This window comes from Engystomops pustulosus, chromosome 1 (assembly GCF_040894005.1).
Source record: "Engystomops pustulosus chromosome 1, aEngPut4.maternal, whole genome shotgun sequence".
NCBI classification, from domain to species: domain Eukaryota; kingdom Metazoa; phylum Chordata; class Amphibia; order Anura; family Leptodactylidae; genus Engystomops; species Engystomops pustulosus.
The window spans coordinates 63,518,304-63,542,211 of NC_092411.1; the positions used below are offsets into that span (position 1 = coordinate 63,518,304).

General features: G+C 38.7%; 1 protein-coding gene across 2 annotated transcripts in view; it reads right to left on the reverse strand.

Moving 5' to 3' along the window:
- SUSD2 (sushi domain containing 2) overlaps window positions 1-23,908 on the reverse strand; it is a 110,400-nt gene that overhangs the window by 26,941 nt on the left and 59,551 nt on the right. The window contains exons 22-28 of one of the 2 annotated variants that reach the window (XM_072142263.1): window positions 21,028-21,296; window positions 14,461-14,604; window positions 12,895-13,050; window positions 11,954-12,202; window positions 11,094-11,360; window positions 9,261-9,437; window positions 5,816-8,925 (exon numbers count right to left, since the gene is read on the reverse strand). In XM_072142263.1, the coding sequence (XP_071998364.1) occupies window positions 8,873-8,925; window positions 9,261-9,437; window positions 11,094-11,360; window positions 11,954-12,202; window positions 12,895-13,050; window positions 14,461-14,604; window positions 21,028-21,296 (1,315 nt within the window). In that variant the 3' untranslated portion in view covers window positions 5,816-8,872. Of the gene's footprint in view, window positions 1-5,815; window positions 8,926-9,260; window positions 9,438-11,093; window positions 11,361-11,953; window positions 12,203-12,894; window positions 13,051-14,460; window positions 14,605-21,027; window positions 21,297-23,908 lie in introns of those variants that run through there. The other variant, XM_072142254.1, reaches the window with a different exon arrangement.

Below are 23,908 nucleotides of genomic sequence, written 5' to 3' on the forward strand. Positions count from 1 at the left end.
ACATACCAGACAAACCTCTAAAATCCCTATATAATAATATACAACACCCACTAGAGCAGTGGTGGCGAACCTATGGCACGGGTGCCAGAGGCGGCACTCAGAGCCCTTTTTGTGGGCACCCGGACCATTGCCCCAGCACACCAGACAAGACTCAAAGAATCTTCCTGCAGTTACAAGAAACTTAAAAGATGCTACTTTCAGTCATATTTTGATACTGACTTCGCTACTTGGGACTGTAAGAAGAGGGAGAATTAGACAGGGTCAAATTATTTTTGGAGGACCACCTGCTAGCCCCACGATTCTCTGTGTACAGAGGGTACCTGGAAAGAAGCTAAATTGATGAAAATTTTCCATCTTTCTACTGTGTTGCTGTCCTCAGGAGGCCAATATGATTGAAAGTTGTTGAAGAGGGAGCAATAAGTCACTGCTTTAATTTTTGGTTGGCACCTCGCGATAAATAAGCAGGGTTTTGGGTTGCAGTTTGGGCACCCGGCCTCTAAAAGGTTCGCCATCACTGCACTAGAGAGTGAAAACTGGTATAATCACCCAACAATACCCTCACTTCCCAAAAAATGACAGTGGTGGTCCATGGTAAACAAAACATATATAAATATCACACAATATCACATAGCAATATTAATTTAGTACAAAAGCTGGGTCACAGCATTGACCTCTTTGTGATATTGTGTGATATTTACTGTATATATGTTGTACTGTTTATACAGGCAGTCCCTGGGTTACATACAAGACAGGTTCCTTGAGTTTGTACTTAAGTTGAATTTGTATGTTAGTCGAAACTGTATAGTTTATAATTGTAGCTCCAGACAAAAAATTTTTTTTTGCCCCAGTGACAATTGGATTTTCAAAAATGTTGCTGTAATAGTACCAAGGATTATCAATAAAGCTTCATTATAGTCACCTTACAGCTGATCATTGCAGTCTGGGACTATAGTAAAGCATCTAGAGAGCTTAACCAGAGGTCACAGTGGGCAGAGGGGTCCGTCTTTAACTAGGGATCGTCGGTAAGTCGGGTGTCCTTAAGTAGGGGACCGCCTGTATCTTGTTTACCATGGACCACCACTGACTACGGGTGATTTTACCAGTTTTCACCCTCTATTGGGTACTGTATATTAAAATATTAAATTTTGGGGATTTTACATATTTGTCTTAAATGTTCTGCTTATGCTTACATGTTAATAAAGATTTACATTTTTCTACTCATCTTGCATCTTCTGTGAGCATTTCTCTTTTCTTTGTGCTATTTGTATTTGTATTATGGCATTATATAAGTAAAGATTGTTGTTCTTATTATTAATGTGGGTACTAACAAGCTCATGGAGGGGTCCATTCCTGGTGGTTCATGTTTTCCAAGGATATTGGGCAGTTAGAGGACATAGCAGCTCCTGTAACACTGAACTGTACTATGACTGAGCTGAGCACTCATACCCACATTTGCTTTACAGCTATTATTCCTAATTTTAGCATGCAATTTTGCCATGCATGGAGATGTACAGGGTAAGTTGAAAGTCTTAGGGTACGCTTTTGTTTCAGAAAATAAAAGAAAAAAATACATTTCTGAATACTCAGAAAGTAATGGATGATAGGGACTATTGTTTAGGATATGTCCACCATCTTGAAAGCCACAAATTTGAACAAGGACAATGTTTTACATTCCTGTATCATATCCAAACTTCTCACAACTGTCTTCAGGACTCCGATGCATTCCTCATACTCTGGGTCTCTCTATAGAAGTGTATAAACCTGCAGACATAACCTGAAAACCCACTGTTTTTTTTATAATTGCCTACAATACACAATGACTCCACTGCTATATTATCCTACTATGTTCTGCACTCCAATGATTCTGTTATAAAACCTTTTTCCTAGAAATCCTGGAATTCTTCCTAAAAAAATATTTATTTATGCAATCCACACCTGCCATCAAAGGAACCGCAATGGGCACCAAAGTGGCTCCATCATTTGCCAACTTGTTTATGGGGATGGTTGAATGTATTCATATCACAACAGAATATCTACATCACAATAAACTCGAATTCTACTGGGTGTACATAGATCATATCTTCCTTTTCTAAGAAGGAGATGTGTCTCCTCGAATACTTTTTACACTGCTTTTAACACCAATACTTGTGGATAAAATTCACCCAAAATGTCAGTCAAGACAGAGCAGAATTTTTAGTTCTTGAGATTGGTCTTCAAGAACAACAATTTACCACGGCAACATTTTTTAAAACTGTAACTAATAGTTACATAGACTTTACCAGTAACCATTATAACAATTGGCTACTACATGCCTTTTAATATTAATACATAACCATGTAACACTCCTTCTCAGAGTCAAAAGGAAACTTAGAAAAGAAAACGTCTCAACATAACCTATACTTAATTAAGAGATATTAATAGGATTGTTAAATGCAATTAGCATTAAAAGGTCTCAGTGAATGAATATCACATATATTCATTTTCAGAATTTTACTTCTAGTTGTAAATACACCCTCTATTTCAAGTGTGGCCAGTACATGTCAAGTTACTGGAGTTCTTGAGCTCACTGACCCTATAAATAGGAGTCCACCATGAGACAATAATGAATAGAGGCTGCTTTCTTTGCACTAATTAATAATGGACAATATTGACGCTGGTGTTGTCCCGGTTGTAACCTGCACCTATGTCCTACAAGAGGCCCAGTGTTGCTTGTGTTCCCGATGTTTAGACACTAGAGCAGCTGCAGCTGTTTATTAAACAGTGGTAATATTTCTTGCATACAAATGGTGACGGATGTTTCCAGTGCTATACTAATGAGGTGTAATGTGTGCATCAATAACACATAACTGGAAGACTTGTCACACTATCTTCCAGTTGTCCTGGCTGCATGGCAATGCCACTCAACAGATTCATTTGGACAATAGCAGCATTTAGATTTTACCCTATTAAAATAAACATAGTAAAGGTCATGTTAACAGTCTGTCCTCTCTACTAGCCTTAACTAAATGGATGACTTAAAGTTAAAATACAGAATGTTACTACAAATAATTTTAATGGAAATAGATTTGCATTTTGCAACCATACTGTATACTGGCTGCAGAACTAAGAGTCCTGTTTGAAACTTTTTTTAAATATATTTTTAATTTCATAATTCAGTTTCAAATTCTAAACTTAAAAAAAAAAATTGTCTTTTTGTTATATAAATGCGTACGTGTATACAAAAACCTCTACCTGTTTCAGTAAATAAAAAAACATCTTCCATTAAGTGGATGGCAGGGCAACCGCATCGGAAACACTTGCGACCATTGGGCCATTGCTTTATTTCCAAAAGTCCAAAGCCTGTACCACTTTATACACTGAAGAGACTGTGGTGCAGTTCATGTATGGCAAAATACCTGTGTACAGAGGTGCTGCTTAATCTCCCTATACAGTTCAAGATTTAATTCAGTTTTAATGCATTGGAGAATTACATTGATTTTATCTACTTAATGTGAACTTGCTGTAGTTGGGAAGGAGAGTTATTCAATCATTTGGGGCAGGGACATATGCCAGTCGGGTGCCAACAAGGCATTTTGTGTTACTGAAGATATAAGTCTTGTTAGCGATTTGAATCATCTCTGTATATAATGAAATCCTGTATGTTTTCTGAAGTTAGAACAATGCATTTGTAAGAACTGTAGTAAGCACTGGGACATTAGCAGTGTTGGACTGAGACTCCTGGTACCCACTATCCATAAATCTCTGGGGTGTAGACCGTAGTAGCTTTCAATGAGATTTGTCTTAATGTGGACCTCTGGGGTTCAGTATTGCATTTTTGCCAGTCCTGGTGGGCCAGTCCGACACTCAACATTACTCAGGCACATTGGCCTTTTATGGTGATGTTATGTAACCGAAATTGCTTCTGTCACATCCATGCCAAGGTGTTGATTTTCCCCTGTATGTTGTGTGTGTGAACTATGGCTACTATGTCGCTACTGTATTGGGACTGATTCACCCTCACCTGGTTCCTCTACAGTTCAGCTCAGCCTAGCAAATGATTAACTTGAGTGACGGCCAGTCCAGTCAGCTGCTGGGGGAGGTATCCAGGAACTCCCTTATATAACTGCCCAGTTCCATTATACCTTGCTTGTTTTCCCAATACCTTTCTATATTTCTGTTTGCTGTCGCTATGTTATTCTGTGTATCCGACCTCTGCTTCTTATTTGACCATTCTCCTTGCTATCCGACTCTGTTATCTGTTGTCTGTCACATTGTGTTTGGTGTGCAGTGTCCAGAAGTCCCTAACCAAAATGGTATGCAAGGCTTGTTAGGTAGGTGACAGGGGTTGTGGCTAAGTCTAGGGTCTGCATCTTACGACCTTACGACAAACATCTTAAGATTTACTAGTATCAAAAAAATATAGTCTTACTCAAATGTATAGATAATATAATGTAATGAATTTTGTATTACAAAACACATGTGTAGCAAATATGCAGTAAATATCAGTTAATGTTCATGAGCAGTATAGGGCATTTAGATAATTGGCTAGGGAAACATTAAAATGTTAGCCTCCTATGATGGTACATGGAGTCCTGCATGCTCCATAGTACAGAACTAAATGGACTCAATGTGCCCCTGCAAAAGATGCATGGTTGTCCTGTATGTAAGAGACCTTACTAATAGTCCTTACAGGGGTATTGATGCATTACAGTTGTAAAACCATGTGTATAATCTGCATATCATGCCTAGGTTATATACAGAAAATCGCATAAATAAATCAATTAAACCTTTAATGATCTCTTATTAACCAGCTCGTTCCTCCATTTAGTAGAAGAAACGTCACCACAAGTTAGCGCCACGCGACGAGTTTGGAACATTTTGGTTTGGCCAGCTCCTGAAAAATGAAGGCTTAGTTCCATGTGTGGAAGCACGGATGAGTGACACGGAAGAGCCTTTCATGTAAGTCCAAGCCTGGCTTATCTCTAAACCCCCTGCCTGAGCGGAGGGGACAGCTGCAAGCTTCTTGTGGGGACAGACACCACTGAATGTTATGTTTAATGCAGTCCTCAGACAAAGATTTATCATTTACTTTGATTAATGTTTCTGTTATTATGGATAATATACCGCATATATCCAGAAGTGTTGAACATACTGCAAAGCACCTGTTCATAGATTTTAACTGCACTCAATATTATATCCCATTCATTTTTACACCAATCATTTCTAGTAATGTCAAATAATTGACCTTATATAACATAATCTTCTGGGAAAATCCAAGGTTAAGGGAATTTAGTTGTCCTGGACAAATTGAATTCTTTAGATAATAACCATTTTAAGTTCCTGGCAGTAACTTTAGCAAGACCTATAGGCACCCTGTGTATTATCCTACATATTACATTCATAGTTTATTATAGTGTGACAAAGACCTTGTAAAGAATATAGCAGAGATACCGAGCTTTGGTTGGGTCTATTTCATTTGTTGTATAGTGTCCATAATCTTTGCATTCTCAAAAAACATAAACATTTATATTTTCCTAAAGAATCCTACAAGCAGAATCAGACTGTTCAGTTCTTCAGTGAAGTTGGGACGAACACCCCAGATTCATTGCTCATCCGACAGACCTCACTTGTTGTACAACGCTTGCGGAGTGAAACTGGTTTGTGGCAGGCAATGTATCGAGTGAAAAAATAATGCCCAGTGGTTAGGGTAAAAACAAAAATGTGAATACAGAACATGTGACATGGAGGACAGTTTGAGGAAGCCCCCTTCAATGCCTTCGGAAACATTTTTGCATATTGGTCTAGAAGTTTGGCCATACAAAGAGAGCAGACAACATTCATCACACAACAAAAATTAATTCCATACAAATGATAGGAAAGCATGATCTATTTTTAGCAAATATGTAGTAAAATGTTACTTAAGTAGGGATTTGTGTCTATATTAAAATTGTACTTTTAGTGAAATTTGTTAAAATAAACTAAGCCTCAAAATAGCCAAATAGTTAAAATAACCTAAGCCTCAAAGCAATGAGAGGGAAACTGAAAGGACAGAACTGGGTGGAAACAGAGAGTAGAACTAAGAAAGTAATGTAATCTTACTTCTCCAAATCCCTGCAGATTAATTCTTCAAAGGAGACCTACAATTGGGAATTTACCTATTAAGGTAGATCTGATGGTAGGTTCCTACTAAACTATCTTTCTCTAATCCTATAATACTTCCTAACCTTTTCTAAAACTTATCTAATATGCAAATTTTCACCTATGGTGTCCACACCTCCTTCTATGTTCTCGGGACATCACCTTCGGCTTCTTCGAACCCTGTGCATGCCCAGTAGCATCTGCTCAGTGCCGGCGTTAGACCACATGCTCGTATTATGGCTTTTGTCAGTTACTGCAGTCAACAGTGGCAAGAAAGAGGGTGCAGAGGAGTACCCAGGACACAGAAGGAGGTGGGGACAGCAAAGGCTACTCCACGCCCCAGTACTCTTTGCTGAAAATTAGCTTATTAGTTAAAGTTTAAATCAGGTTAGGAGTAGAGAAAGATAGTTTAGGATTTAGGGTTTTAGTAGGATGGTAGGTTTCCTTTAATAAAGCCCAAAGTGCTGGTCTCTGTGCCCTCTCAAGGTGCCTTAACTCATTATACTTACTTACATAATTGGATTTTTTTGCACGATTTGTGGTACAAAGATGTTATTAAGATGTAGATAGCCATAAGAAAAGCAGTGTAACTCGGACAGGCTGAGCCCTTTAGAAAGATTGCAGTTAGGCTCCCATTAGTTCCTTCTTCAACCTACTAGAGGGATCTGCCTTGAAAATTAGTGGTGTGCCATCCTGCTAATGCTATTATCAGGCCCTGTAATTGTCGAATATATGGTATATGCGTCTTTAAGTGTGTAATGCATAGAAGGAGGGGAAGTATCCTTGTATATAAGGGGAGTTTGGGTGGAGAAGGCTTTGTATAAAGGGGGGGCAGGGGTCGCTGACTGTATAAAGAGAGGAACAAAAAGGGCAGGCAATATTGTATAGAAAGAGGGGGTACTGTTTAAAGAGGGTAAATTAAGTCTGAAAGTATAGGAGATCATTTTATAGGGCTATTGTATTGGGATGGCAGTTGCATTATAGTAAGTTGGTGCCGTATAGAAGATGGGCATAGTATAGGATGGAGGTGCTGTATAGAAGAGAGCACAATATAGCAAATAGATGGTCTTTGAGGTGGAGTGATGTATAGTGGTGGCTGTATAAAGGGGTGGTCTGTATAGAAGGGGATATTGTTGGAGAGAGGTGCGTTATGTAATGTGCGCGCTGCTCCTACTCCAAGGTATGTGAACAGTTTTTTAAATTATTTTTTCAACAGTGGACGAGGCATTTCAAGGACGAATTGTCCTCTTCATCAGGTCCATTAATATAATACACTAAAAAGACATTAAATAAGTTGGAAGATGGGGGAGGTCATGTGAATTAATAAAGTCAAAATAAATATATAGATATACCATTTGTAAAAAAAATGCATATATGTACACGTTGTTATCCTTGGAGTCCACCTTTTCCATTATAGCCATAGGGGAAGCGCGCACATACTAACCTCTGCTTTAGACTTCTCTGTCTTCCTCCTACTTCCATATCGAACTGCAGCCTCTCCTGCGTGCCACAGGGTACGCTGCAGCCCATCACATCCTTCTCCCCACAACCTACTGCATCCAATTGTAGACCTCCCCACCTACAACACTATCACCTTTTTCACTTTATAGGCGCCACGTGACTTCTCTCCTAAGAATAAATTTATGAGGGAAGCACTATAAACATGAGGGATCTTTATATAAATGGCAATATTACTGGTAATATTGGTCATAAACTAAAGGTTTTGGATTTCGAAGCAGTACGCCTCCAGTATCAGCTATTTAAATATATTCTGGTAGTGGTAAAAAAAGGTAATTTGTGTGGGGAAGGGGGCCAGAGCTGAAACTTGCCATGGCAAGACAATGGCCCAGATTTATTAAAGCCCCTGCGCCAGTTTTCTGTCAGACAGTTTTTCTGTCTGTTGCACTTTCTTTTTAGTGCAAACTGCTTGCACGTTTATTTAAGAAGTGCCCGCAAAAAATACTAAAATAGCCCCGAAATGTAAAACATTGGGGCTTATTTACTAAGGGCCCATGGCCGCATTTCCGTCAGGTTTTCCAACGTTTTTGGGGATCGCGCTGCTGGGGCAGAGATTTAGAAGGGGATTGTGTCGCACACGGATTTTGGTGCATCGGCGCCGGCTTTCATGCGAACAAAATCAGGGGGGCAAACCGTCGGACGATCCGACTGATTCAGACAGAGCACGGGATTTAAATTTAAAATTGTGTCGGAATGCATTCAATGTAAGTGAATCGCAGAGTTAATTTTTGTCGGAAACTCTGGATCAGGGAAGGTGCAGTACCCGTTAAGTAAATGTGCTCCATTATATTATGCTGTGACCTTTATTTCCAGCCCTTTAATTTCAAATATTTTACAATTATTTAACAAAATGTGTTGTACGACAATTGTATATGCCAGAGACACACATAGCAGACCCACCATGACCCGCTGCAGTTTACATTAGTAACTTAGTGGAAGACATTTATACATAAAAAACCCTGGAGCTAAAATGATTTACACTGTAGGTTTGTATCACGCAGCATGTAAATAAATGCAGTGGCTTCTAATTGGAGGACTAATTTAAGATACTTTGCTTTCCACTTTTAACTAAACTGCATACAATTGAAACACCAAAACAACGATTATAACATCCACCGAAATAAATTGATCATATTCAATGTTGACACCAAAGTGTCTTCTAAGTTGGGTCACTTTTATTGTCTGAGACATCTCCATCCAGTTCACTCCACGTACCATTGAGCAGATTCCTCAGAATTCAATACTTTATACCAAATGGTCTCTTTGTGCCACTATTTTGTAACTTCGAGGCTGGAAAATAGAATCTTGTGTGGTCAATTATTATAATAATAATGTCTTCTCCCTTCACCATTAACACCAGGGAGTATGCAGTGATGCATGACTTCCAAAAGTGGCAATATTGCTTGACCAAAGGCAAGAATATTGTAAGACAGTAGAACCACACACTTGTAGCCAAAGTGAAAACACATCACTTTGTTGGAAAAAAGTGACCAAAGAAAGGTTTTTAGAACCTAACCAAAATAGAAGAGCTTCCTCAAAATTACCAATCCTGGAATCAGACCACAACCATCAGCAGAAAGTTAGAAATCATTGAAATATAGATGGTAAATTAGAGGTTCACTTACCTGATACACACTGACTTGTTTGCCCACTCCAAGTCCCATCTGATTGACATTTGCGTGAATATGATCCCACAAGCCTGAAGCCTTTTTTACAAGAGAATGTCACTTCAGAGTTGTTCAAGTAGTTAGTTCCATTCTTCTTGCCATTCTTTGGGGGCTCCAACCAGCCACAGGAGACCACTGATAAATGGAAGATCACAATAAATGTTACAAAGTTTGTAGCATCAAGCATTGATAAATATAATACAGTACTCTAGTAGAGAACATATGCTTCTGTTGAGTTGAGGACCTTTTTCTTATTTGCTGCTGCATATCCTGGTCAGTAATTGGTTAGTTGGTTGGTCAGGAGACTCAAGTCACAAACACTACCCTTAAAAATTTGGGTTTGCCCGAACTACTATTGTCCTGACCATACTACTTCTTAGGAACCACAGGTTCAGTGACAAGGTCCACCCCCTGTAGAGTTGATTCTGAACCGGTGTCACAACTCCTCTGGTTTCCCAGTGGTCACCTAAGACCATCCAAAATATGTGTTTTCCCCTGGGCTAAGGAACTGAGGCAACACACGGTGTTCCAGCTTAGTTTTTAGATCTGGTGCTCCGTTGTTCTCCATCTATTACACCAACAGCCTTTGTGGCAGCTCCAGCATTGGAGTGAAAAATGTAACAAGAGTAGGGAGAAGGCACAGAGAGGAACTAAGTAATTTTTTTTCATATGCTACTTGCAGCATCACTGTGACTGCTGGGGGCATCACTGTGACTACTGGTGGCAGGTACTGTGACTACTGGGGGGATCACTATGCTTATAATTATGATTCATAACAGTAACATATTTATAGTTATGAAATAACAATAACAATTATTATATGGTTGGGGGTCACCATAACATGAAGAACTATATTAAAGGGGTATTCACAAGTGTGTGCAATCACTAAAGCAGAGGTGGTCATATCCAAGGACAACATGTCTACATTTATGGGAAATTATCATCACTCAGGTACATTTTTTTAATTACATGCAATTGAAGAAATGTATGTATATGGAAAATGAATTAATTTAAATGTGAAAGCTCAGATGTGAATACCCCTCTAAAGGGTCGTGGTATTAGGAAGATGGATATCCCCTACTCTAAAGGGACACAAAGCCAACGGCTTCTGCTTCACAGCGCTCTATTTAAGGGGTGTTGAAAAGCTGATTGGTACACAAGTCAAGTCTCATCCACCGCCGATCCAGAGGATAGGTCATCAAAATAATTCCAGGAAAACTTCTTCAGCTTATCTTGAATTTGATTTAGGACTCCAATATGTCATAAAACCAATTCAATACAATATCTAAACACATCCTTGCCTGACCTTTATTGCTCACAATAATATCACAAAAAATTGTATTGGATCGTAAAGCTAGTTATCTCACAACACACATATCAGTGTACAGGCGGTCCCCTACTTATGGACACCCGACTTACAGGCAACCCATAGTTACAGACAGACCCCTCTGACCTCTGGTGAAGCTTTCTGATTGCTTACTATAGTCCCAGACTGCAATGATCAGCTGTAAGGTGTCTGTAATGAAGATTTATTTATAATCCTTGGTCCCATTACAGCAAAAAATGTTTAAGCTCCAATTGTCACTGGGGCCAAAATGTTTTTTGTCTGGATCTAAAATTATAAAATATACAGTTTCAATTGGCATACAAATTCAACTTAAGAACAAACCTCCGGACCCTATCTTGTACGTAACCCGGGGACTGCCTGTATGTCCATGGTAGAGGAAAGGTAAGAGACACCACATCTAGAGATGCAGTGACTTCTAAGAACCCAGTAGTCACTTTTCATACCTGGCTGCAGACTCTGCACTAAGCTCTTGTGTTTATTATGTGACATTAAAGTTTCAATTCCAACATTCAGGTCTTTAGTTGTAAGGACATCAAATCTACAGAAAGAATCATTGGCACAAATCTTCTTCATGTTCTCTGTCAGTGGATCATTAGGATCCTCTTCAACAGAAAAAATGGGCAAGAAGGTGGGATCATGTTTTTCTTCATAGTTCTCAATCAGCCACTTGGAGTCATAGGTGAAGAGTGAACTGTCATTGGTCACTGCCCCTGTAAGGAACAAAGCAATTGAGTAGGATACCTTATATATACTTTATATTTAGATATAAATTATTTAATTTGCTACTATGAATCAGCAGATTTTTTTACAAAAAAATTAACAGTAAACAATAGTTTTTACATAGTGGTAAGTGCAATATCCATTTAAAAAGTAGGACTGATAACCTATGAATGAAGAAGACTTATACTGATGGCCACATACATTGCAATCAGTAGATCATCTGAACGTGTGTTTGTACAGTCTGTACAACACCGGCATCAATGAGTAACACACACGAGAAACATTAAGTGGGCACAGCAAACCATGCCCAACTTACACTAATACTGCATACACAATAGCAGAGTCTCACGTCTAATTTACTCTTTGGAGAAGTAATAATAGTATATTGAATGAAGCAATGAGTATGCAAGCAAACCCAATATATTCTGATATACAGTACGATATAATACATAAGTTACATCCCCAGTTCCCACACAAAACTGTAGAAAAAAGTTGAACAAAATTTTCGAATGGAAGCAATTAAGTATCTATTATCTACCAACATTTTTGGAATAAGTTCTTCTTTCGTTTATGCAATACTTACAATCAGCACCAAACATGAAGAGTTGTTCTGAAGTTGAATCAATTGATAAAACTCTTCCATCCTTAAGGGTAAAATCATCATTTGGATTATTGTTCATGACTCCCATAAGCCCTTGCGTTTGGTTCATGAACTCCTCCGGCAGAAGAACATTGATGCTCAGGAATATTCCATGTCCTCTCACTTCCACCCCAGCTCCCGAAGGAAACATGGCTGTCACACGTTGGTTAGCACCATAAAACAGAAATACACCTATCAGAACAGATAGGAAGTTATACATGTTATTGCTTACAATTCAAATATTGGAGAGGTTAGCTTATGCATGCCTGTATTTGCTAACAGGTTATTATTCTAATTTATTTATAGAGCGCCATTAATACATTACATTGAAACAAGAACAAATTCAAAGAAAAATACAATAACTATAGTGATTAAGAAACAAGTAAAAGGAGGGCCCTGCCTGTGAGGGCTCACAATGTATAAACCTTCTGAAGTATATACTTTATAAAGTTCTATACGTATATAGAACATTATACATTTTCTACCATTTAAGGTAAGAATTCGTATGCAGATCTATGTATCTCTATGGTTACAGAATACAAGAAACTCTATGTAGTCTCATCCTGTGGTTTTACCATACTCAACTATCATAAAGTAAAAGTGCTGTGGATAAGACTTGCCTAAGCATCAAACAAACTGGACTTCAAGGGGCTATGAAAATCCTGATAATACTTGTTAAGATATTGGTGAAATAGACAAAGGTCCCACATGTATCTGTGGAGCTTTAGATTCCATTAATTTTGGTGCACTAAGGGATTTGAAGCACTCACCCAACCCACATCCCATCCATTTACTGTTCCATTCCAGAAATCTATTAAAAGTGATGTCCTCCCTCCAATGTATCTACAATGTAGGGTTAGATTTCTAAAAACAGATAAACTTACCCTTAAGATCTATCCATGTCCTATTAAAGCTCAGAAGTTCTTGGTTCAGAAGAACTTCAGGCATCAGTAAATCTTCAACTAGACGTATCTCGATAACATCAGAATCTCCCTCTTTCATGGCCACGGAGGAGAATCCAGTAACTGAAATAGCGGAGCCTTAAGTAACAAAGCATAGCAGTGAGTCACAGCAGCTATGTGTCTACCCACAAGCTTATACACAGAAGGGAAAGGGATGGAAAATGCAGACAAAAATTTACATAAAGTCCAGAGACAGTGGGGCAGATTTATCAAGCTGTCTGAAAGTGAGAATAATCCTAGTTGCCCATGGCAACCATTTACAGCTCCGCTTTCATTTTTCCAGTGCTCATAAATATTTTAAAGGGGAGCTGTGATTGGTGGCCATGGGCAACTATTCTATTCTGACAGCTGGATAAATCTGCCCCAGTGTTATTTCTCATGTACTCATACAACTCAAATGTATTCAGCTACAAACAAAATCTGATTCTAACAATTTGTAGACAGTTCAACATAAAATGTTCCAATAATGGTACTGTGTATTACACTAAGGATGGGGACACATAAGACAATACTGCTGTGGGTTAGCGGTTGTAAAATTGTCTATTCATATTCTAGTGATAATGAATGGGATTAAAACTAATCTTCTACAAGCTTCATGTGTCTTTTGGATGTGATTTTACTGCATTTGGCCCAAATTTCAACCTAAGGTAAAATTGGTGTGATCCAGTGTTAGTCTATTGTGTGATGGACTACTCTGCAGAACACTAAATTATGGGACAGTATATAAAAGGTGTTTTACTATACAGTGTTTTTACTGAATGCCAGAAACTATATATTTCCATCATTCAGATTAACTCAACTGGATATATGACCTTGCTAGAATCTTAGAGACAAATTACGCAGATGTATCAATACACATTGAAAATTACCTAGTGCTATTTTTAGGAAGGGGTTTTACACACATCATTTTTTTTTTTAATTAGCTTTTCATTTTCATGCATTTATTTTTAGGCTGGATTCAAAAGGAATTGGAAACATCAAGGAAGGACTTTCCTTCCTGATGAATCTACTTTTAGCTGTGGCTCAAACAACTTCATCTAAAACTATGAACTATCTGAAACGGAGCTGTTTCCCAAATAAATGTTACTTAGAAATAAGCCTTATAGGAGTCCAGCACCCACTCATAGGAGCTTCAGGCACAGGAGTTAAACCATCTACAGCTCAGCTCCCCTCAGTTGAGAAAAGTTGATAAATTGAGGTACTGATATTAATTACCTATTCTATGGCTTGCTCACTAATTTAACCCCCCACAAATACCCAAAAACCATTAAAGAAGCTATGAATGAACTTGAACCCAGTAAATAAAAAGATATATGGCTGGAACACCTTCATCAAAATGAAGAGTTGTCAATTCAACCTTAGTGAATCGCCGGAAGACCCGAATGCACCGAAGAGAATGCGCCGCTGGATCGTGAATGGACCGGGTAAGTAAATCTGCCCCATTGTGCGTACATTAGTGATGTATTCAGATTTTTGGTCAATGCCTACCATTTGCATGCTTTGCAGGCTGTGTCCGTCCCTGTATCATGAGTGACTTATAACTGGAACTGACAAGTGTGTACTCTCCTAAGCCTTTAAAAGTGTAATTGACTCCATCAAAGGTAATAAAATGTGGATCTCCAAAAGAAGAAGCTGCAAGAAACATATAGAAACGGTAGAAGTTAATAAAGTGTAAGATCAATTATATAACATATAATTTAATTGGGAATGTAAAAAATATGGCTTTAAGCATAAAGATGCATATGTATAAAGAAAAAAAAAGATGCTTTAAAAGGAAAAGAAATTGTCAGCGTACAGGACAACAATTTCCAAAAAAGTCCCATATTCTCCCAACCCAAAGATTGCAGGGGTGTGCATCGCAGTGAGGGACACTTTAAATTTGGTGGTACATGGGTCTTAAGGGGGGGGGGGTAGATATTTTGCCTTTGTTTGCTCTATCAAATCTATTTGATTCATTTATAGCCCAAATTCCTTGCAGATTCAATTTCTTAACCGGGTGCTGAAGGAAGTGCAGATAATTTAAGCGGGGAAAGTGTAAAGACTTAAACAGAATAAGAAAGAAATAGATGCATGATTCATCCCCTAGGGAAAAAAGGGAAAAATACACAATATAAATGGAAGAGCCTATATTAATATGAGAAGGAAAGGATATACAGGTAAATATACAAAAATATATACAGGAAGTACTTAAGAACACCCGACTTACAGATGACCCCTAGTTACACACGGACCTCAGGTAATCGGTAATTTACTGTACGTTAGCCCTAGGTTATAATAAACAGCTATAATAGTTATTAGAGGTATCTGTAATTAAGATTTATTGTTATTCCTGGTTCTTATTAGAATCCAACATTTTTAAAATCCAATTGTCACAGAGACCAAAGAAAATTTGTCTGGAGCTACAATTATAAAATATACAATTCCGACTTAAGAACAAACCTACAGAGCCCATCTTGTACGTAACCCGGGGACTGTCTGTACATAATTTTTTTTTTATGTATACACATATACAAGAGAATGGGGCACATTTACTTACCCGGCCCATTCGCGATCCAGCGGCGCGTTCTCTGCACAGGATTCGGGTCCGGCTGGGATTTAAGATGGTAGTTCCTCCGCCGTCCACCAGGTGGCGCTGCAGCGCCGAAAATAATCTTAACGCCCCGGAATGCACCATCCCATAGAAGGTGAAGGTGAGCGCTCCCCAAGCGACACATTTTCGGTTTTTAAATGCGGCGGTTTTTCCGAATACGTCGGGTTTTCGTTCGGCCACGCCCCCCGATTTCTGTCGCGCGCATGCCGGCCCCGATGCGCCACAATCCGATCGCGTGCGCCAAAAACCCGGGGCAATTCATGTACAAGCGGCGCAAATCGGAAATATTCGGGTAACACGTCGGGAAAACGCGAATCGGGCCCTTAGTAAATGACCCCCAATATGTACACTTTTATATAATAGCTGTACATTATAAATACAGTAGAATTGAAAAGATAGAGGGTGTACATAATTCATCAATCATAGTTATAAGTGAATATAAAAAATATATACATACAAATAACATAGGGAAGTAAAATCATATATAATTCATATATATATATATTTATTAGATAAAACATGTCACAGTTGAGATCATGTACAGGTGTATCTCTAAATAGATTCAAACAAGAATGAAGACTAGGGCACAAATCTCTAATAAATAACCTCCTGGGCATTCTAGGCAGACCAAACAACACTGCCGAATATGCCCAGGAGGTTGTTAAGCATTACCCTCAGCATCAGGTAAGAAGTTATAGCTCAACTCAATTATTTATTATAGATTTGTGCCCTACTCTTCATTCTTGTTTGAACAATATACAGCTCTAAAACTATTTAAATCTATCTAGATACAATACCGATATGAACTGTACAGTACATGATCTCAACTTTGACATGTTTTATCTGATATAACTATATGAATTATATATGATTTTACTTACCTATGTTGTGTTTTTATATATATACAGGAGGTCCCCTACTTAAGGACAACCGAATTAGAGACGACCCTTAGTTTCAGACGGACCCCACTGCCCACTGTGACCTCTGGTAAAACTCTTTGAATGCCTTGCTATAGTCGGCCGGCTCCAGGTTTTAGTGGGCCCCTGGGGGATAGAGCCTCAGTGGGCCCCTTTATGGGCCGCCCTGCAGTAGCCACACTGCTGCCCCTACCCTGCGTAGCCACACTGCCCCCCTCCCCCTTGGACACACACTGTATCCCCCTCCAGCTATACTGCCCCCCCTCCAGCTGCCCTCCTTTAGACACACTGCCCCCTCACCCCTGTAGACACACTGCCTCCCCCTGTACACACACTGTATCCCCCCTTCCAGCTACACTAAACCCCCTAAACAGGACAGGTGAGTTTCTGATTCTGCTTCTATGCTGTACTCCCGACGAGCGAAGCATAGAGGCAGAAAAAAACACCAGCCGGAAGGGGATCATTTGTACCAGTGTCTTAAAGCGACACTGGTACAATTGATCCTGGGGCCGAGCACCCCGAGACCCCTGCACTTGCCCAGGTAAGTCGGGTGCTGGTGTCAGGCCTGGCTATAGCCCCAGGCTGCAATGATTTATTCATTATCCTTGGTTCGATTACAGCAAAAAATTTTGAAACTCTAATTGTCACTGGGGCAATTTTTTTTTTTTTCATCTGGATCTACAATTGTAAAATATACAGTTCTGACTTACATACATATTCAACTTAAAGGGAACCTACCACCACAAATCTACCTATAAAGGTAGATTGGGTGGTAGATGGATCAATAGGACGTGAGGATAGCCCTTTTAAGGGCTAATCCTCACGTCCCCACACTTTTTTGGTAACTTTTATTAGACTTGTATGCAAATTTTGTTATGCGGCTACTCGGGACGTAGAGTAGCCGTGCCATGTAACCTCAGAAGCGGGTACTACACGCCCCAGGGTAGATTTGTGGTGGTAGGTTCCCTTTAATTACAAACCTATGGAACCTATCTTGTATGTATCCCAGGGACTGCCTGTATATACAGTATATATTTATATTCACTTATAACTATGATTGATGAATTATGTATTTCCCTCTATTTTTTGGACTCTATTTATAATGTACAGCTATTGTATAGATGTGTACATATTCTCTTATATATGTGTATATATAAAAATGTTTATGTATATATTTTTGTATATTTATCTGTATATTCCTACATTCTCATATTAATATAGGCTCTTCCATTTACATTCTATATTTTTCCCCATGGGGTGAATCATGCATTTATTTCTTTTTTATTCTGTTTAAGCCTTTTTACACTTGAGAAAAGGTTTGCTTATACTTGTTATCCAATAAAAATAACTGTAAAAATTTTTAGTTTTCTCTTCAGAGTGCGCCATTTAATTAGACCACAACTACACGCTTTTTTCACATAGGTATAAGTCATTCTCCAGAATTAGCTTTTTCTTTTAAATAACAGATAGGGATATTTTATCCTGGGTGACATCTTAAGAAAAGGCGACAATTACACGGCCTAACCACTCCCTTATTTTTTTAGAGGTCACGCTAGCCCCCAAGGCTACTCGTATGTGGAGAAATTTCGCCTACTACTTCCACCTGCCATCATTTAAAAGCAACATATAAAAAGTTATGAGGGAATACTTCGCTACCAATAATGTTGATAAAATTTCAGTAGAGGACCTTTGGGCAGCCCATAACATAGCAGTGAGGTGTACCCTCAGTACCCAACACAGAAAAGCACATGAAGGGAAAATTGATGAGTGTTTACAAAAAATTAAGTCCTTTGTAAATAGCAAGTCCCTACAACAAAAACTTTGCCCTTACGTATATATGTCCCTGAGCTCCGCTTTCCAATCCCTTAGCGCAGCCTTACTCTCACAATTTTATAAGAATCTCTCTGCAACTAAAGCGTCTTATTACTCCTCCATTAACAAACCAAGTAGGTTAATGGCACCTAGGGTTAAACCAAAAGCCACCAAAAGTACTAAATTCCATTCTTCTACCGCTCAACCTAGCCCCAGTAGAAGAAACGTACCCCAATAGTATTTCTAACATGTTTAAATCCTTTTATGAAAAAAATTATATAATATAAAATATAATTCTAATACCCTCCAGCCAGCTCAGGACATGATTGACACATATCTCAGAAAAATTCACCTCCCTGCATTAACACCAAGAACAGTTGACGACCTTAAATTCCCCTCCTCAGAGTTGGAGTCAATTATTAGCTTAGCCTCAAAAAGCAGGGCCCCAGGCCCTGAGGTGTTTGTTATTGAGTATTACTAGACATTCCACCATATTTTGGGCCCCTACATGTTAGAGACTTTTAATAGAGCCATGTCAACGGGGTCCTTTCCTCTAGTGATGCTGGAAGTGACTCCAATCCACTTGCTTCCCACAAACCCTCCAGAGCGAGCAATCTCATTACTAAACTGTGATACTGTCAAACAAAATACTTGAGGTATTACAAGGTCTATCAAAGCACTATATACAGCCCCTGCTGCAAGAGTTCTGGTGAGAGGCTGTATTAGAAGGCAATAGTAATCGAACAACGTAGAGAATGCTGGGGAGACATGTTTCCCTCCCATATCACTCTGACCATGCACGCTACTGGCTTCCCTCAAGATCTTGAACCCAAGCTTACCTATCCAGAATTGGTTGCATAAGGTGATTCAGATGGTTAGCGAGCTGTTTAAGTTGTTGAAAGGTCCTTAATAGAATTCCCCTCAGGGTTATGTACTCTTTAAGTGCTTCCGACTTTCTCTTATATTCTCAGATCAAACCACTACTCCATAAACTCAAAGGCCCAAAGGAACTCATACCCAGTCAATTAGATACATTCCAAGTTGTATGCAAGATACTCAAGTCCACGAGGTCGAAATGTGAGATATTTTCCAGGGATTTCAATCTCCAAATCCAATCCGTGCTATATTTAAATGGCAGCCTAGGCAAGCTATATATGACAACCCAAAATTTGTAAAATCCAATTGTCACAGAGGCCAAAAAAATTCTGTCTGGAGTTACAATTATGAACTATACAGTTCGGACTTACATACAAGTTCAACTTAAGAACAAACCTACGGAACCTATCTTGTACGGAACCTGGGGACTGCATGTATTTCGATTCTGTATCAAACATTATGCTAATATATCTGTGATGCTAACATTGCATTGCCAATGGCACGTTTAGCCGCAGTGATGTACTTGCTTGTAACCTTTTATAAAAATGAATAAAAATCAAAAATTTTTAAAAAATCAAGCATGATAAACCATGGATACTTACTCATAGATCCAGGCACTGTCACTATGGTAATCTTCTTATGTGTGTTATCTATGGCCTACTCCCTTCTAAAATCAGCTTTTAACATTCTGCTTTTGGGGAGCGTTACAGAGCCCCTTCATGCTTACAGCACTTCCCCTTCCCTCTCTCTGGTATAATATCACACAGTGGGAAGAGGAAGTTCCCCTACACAGTGTAAACAGCCAGTGAAGTTGCAGCACTTAGGGGCTCTGGTAACACCCCCAGAAGCACCTCATAAATTAAAAAGTTGATTTTAGAAGGAAGGAGGCCCCGGATAAAAATTATAAGAGGATTACCCCAATCACAGTGCCTGGGTCTATGGTTTTACTGTGAAATAGCAATACATAGCTTTCCTAAATATGCTGTGGGTTATAGGGCCCGTTGGAAGGTCAGTTTGCAGCTTTCCCCCTGTGTTTATCCTTGGTTACTAGTTTGAGTTCCTGAAAATAACTCTGAATGATGTTGGCATTTAAATGTCTGTGTGCAGTGTTCAGACTGGATCAATAGGCAGCGCTGCTCTCCTTTAGAAAATTGCAAGAAAAGTATTAGTGATGTGGTGAGCCATCCCATCTGCATGATAAATCTTTGTCCCAATTTTTCACTTCAATTTTATTACCATTATATTGTCAGATTTTATTACCCACTGTATTTTCATTTAATTCAAATGACAACTGCATTGCTTATTTTACGTTATGATAAACCTGCAACATACTTATTGTCCACTAGATGGTGATATGGCTTCAGAAAACTAACCCTGGATGATTAGCCTTAAAATAAATGTTATGTAATGTATTCCATTATGTTTTCATCTTCAGGGCAAAGTATAAGCACCTAGAGCACATTATTAGAGACATAAGAACATATTATTAAGGTGGAAAAAAATCTTCTTTTATTGTATAAAAGTCACAAGCCAAATATATTGGTGTTCAACGATCCACGTGTTTTGACTTGTGGCATCTTATTCATGATCTTTTGTTGTACTGCTTACACATACATTTAAAAGACCTGTGACGTCACGGGCAGAAGTAGTCGCTACTGTGACGAATATATATATATATATATATATATATATATATATATATATATATATATATATAAAAATATATACAATTTAGGAGAGATTTAAAAAGAGCAGCTTTAAATTTGAGACTCTTTATCTAAACAGAGCTGAAGCAAGATTCATGTTCTAATATACATATCTATATATCGCAATATATTAATAAATAGTGTTATTACTTACAAACTTTTGGTGGCTTGTATGTGCGGCAGTCACTGGAAGGTCTGAGCTCTAAGTAGTACTGGCAGTTATCAGACCACAGGCAACAATAATAGAAACTGATGACATCATAGATCCAGTGCGAAAAGCCAGGTACTCTGGGGGGCTTTCTGTATGGAGGGGACCCCCAGTCATGACCTCGGTCAGGAGTGCTGCCCCCTATTGAATCACTTGTAAGGACTTGGATTCCTCTTTCATCGTAGCAGCACTGCTGTCCTGCAGCATACTTAGGACTAGGGACAAAAATATAGTAATTAATTAAAGACAAATAATTCTTCCATAAGTAACAAGTTTAACTAGCTTATGTTTATTCAGTATAAGTGCACAGTATGAAAGGGACTTTAGAAAGATGTAAAATTCAACTGAAGAACCAATCAAGTTTATCCATGACAGTTATAATAATAATCTTTATTTATATAGCACCATCAAATTCTGCAGCTTTTTACAGATTCTGGGGAACATATACAAATAGAATACAACATTGTCAACATATGACAACAGTCATATGGAACAATAGGAGTGAGGGCCACAAGAGCTTACAAGAGTCACAAGAGCTTACAGTCTATGAGGATGAGGGGGTGACACAAGAGGTATAAGAGATTGTAAAGTGGTCCACCCATTTTTATAAGGGGCTGGAATAAAAATAATTTAATAAATAAAAAAATGCTGCTGCTTTAACCAGCCATCAGCCGCCATCTATTATACAAAGTCCAAAGTCAGAGGGACTGCAGAGAAGCATTTTCTGGATAACAGACAGGGGGAACTACCAGAATTGGTTGAAAAAGAGCCTCCCTAAATAAATGGGTTTTAACCCTCTAAAGACCTGGCCCCTTTTTTTGTTTTTTCATTTCCATTTTCAATCCCCACAATCAAAAATCTATAACTTTTTTTTTTACATGTAAAGAGCTGTGTGATGGCTTGTTTTCTGCGTAACAAATTGCACTTCATAGTGCAATATTCCATGGCATGTACTGGACAGCTGGAAGAAAATTTGAAATGAAGTCAAATTGGTGAAAAAACTAATTTGCGCTATTTTCTTGTGGGCTTAAATTTTGCGGCTTTCACTGTCCGCCACAAATGACTTTATTATTTGGGTCGGTGCGATCAGGGGGATATCAAATTTGTATAGGTTTTATCATGTTTTCATACATTACAAAAATGAAAACCTCCTGTACAAATTTTTTTTTTAGATTTTGCATTCCATTTTTGGGACTGTACGACCTTCCGATTACTTTTTATAGAATTTTTAATATTTTTCAAAATGGCATAAAAGGGTCATTTTCACATTCGGGTGCTATTTTCCATTACAGAGTTAAATGCAGTGAAAAACTGTTATTATATTTTGATAGATCGGGCATTTTTGGATCCGGCGATACCTAATGTGTTTATGATTTTTACAGTTTATTTATATTTATATCAGTTCTAGGGAAGGGGGGGCAATTTTAATTTAAATTTTTTTTATTGGAATTTTCATTAACTTTCTAAAATTTTTACTTTTACTATTTTTCAGACCCCCTAGGGGACTTTGATCCTATCACATACTACCATACTACCATATTCAAAAAGCCGCCGGCAGTCGTGCCAGTGATGATGTGCGGGTTAACACCTGCTATCGGTAGTAGCACTAATTGTGGTTTTTACCGGTAAGTCTTTGCTGCTATATGCAGCAAAGACTTACCAGCTATGGAGAGGGCTCATCCCATGAGCCCTCTCCATGCACCCGCAGCCAACCCTTGACATGCTATTACATCACTGGTCATTAAAAGGTTAATAGTACATTCCAGAGAATTTTTGCAGCTCTGGAGAAGTCCTGGAGACGTGAGTGGGAGGTCTGAATTAAGGAAGAGAATAATCTTATATTACTTGCGGATCGAAGAGCACGGGTTGGACAGTAGAGTGAGATAAGGGAAGAGAGGTAGAGAGGTTCAACATTATGTAGAGCTTTGTGGATGAGTGTTATAAATTTAAACCGTATTCGGAAGGAGACGGGCAACCAGGGCAGTGACTGGCACAAACCGGAGAAATCTGTGTAGCATTTTGTATGAAAGATAAACCTGGCTGCTGTGCAGAGAATGGATTGTAGAGGAGAGGGTTTAGTAAGTGGAAGACTAATTAGTAGCGAGTTGAAGTAGTCTACACGAGAGTGAATCAGAGTGACAATTAGTGTTTTAGATGTTTTAACTGTAAGAAATGGTCAGATTCTGGAAACAGTTCCATCTCATACTGCAAAATAGTACCGTCAAGATCAGCTATGACCATGTATCATTTAAAATACTACTGTTAAGGGCTTTAATTGCCATTAAGCACAAAAGGGCCTGTGCCTAGGTTGTCCTATTGTGACCTTAGGGCTTGGACATTCTATTGGTTTTCATTTCCAAGTACCTTTTTAATGTAATCCCTTTGAAGAATGCTTCCAGACCGAGAGTGTGACATAAACGATAGGAGTGGGGGCACAGTGAGTCATTGTATGTGGGATTTAAACCACATAGGAGTGGGGACCCAAAGTTTGTTAGTTTAAAGTAGTAGGGCATATAGATGTCATAAAGGGGCATACAACATGGGATTAACAGTATAGAGGAGCAAGGGTCATACCCTTACAGTATGTATAACCAAAACTTTATACTGTGTAATATTCTTTGAAGGTATGGAGCGCTGACCTGAGCATCAAATATCTGACCAGAAAGACCAATAACACAAATCTAAAACAAACTGTATCTCACAGACCCAGGCTGTGACCTTCTCATGTCATGCAATATTCAGACCCGAGACTGTTTGATTTCGGGCCATTTGTTAAAGTACCCTGGGGGGGGGGGGGGGTGAAAAAAGTTTAAAATAACATAAAGAA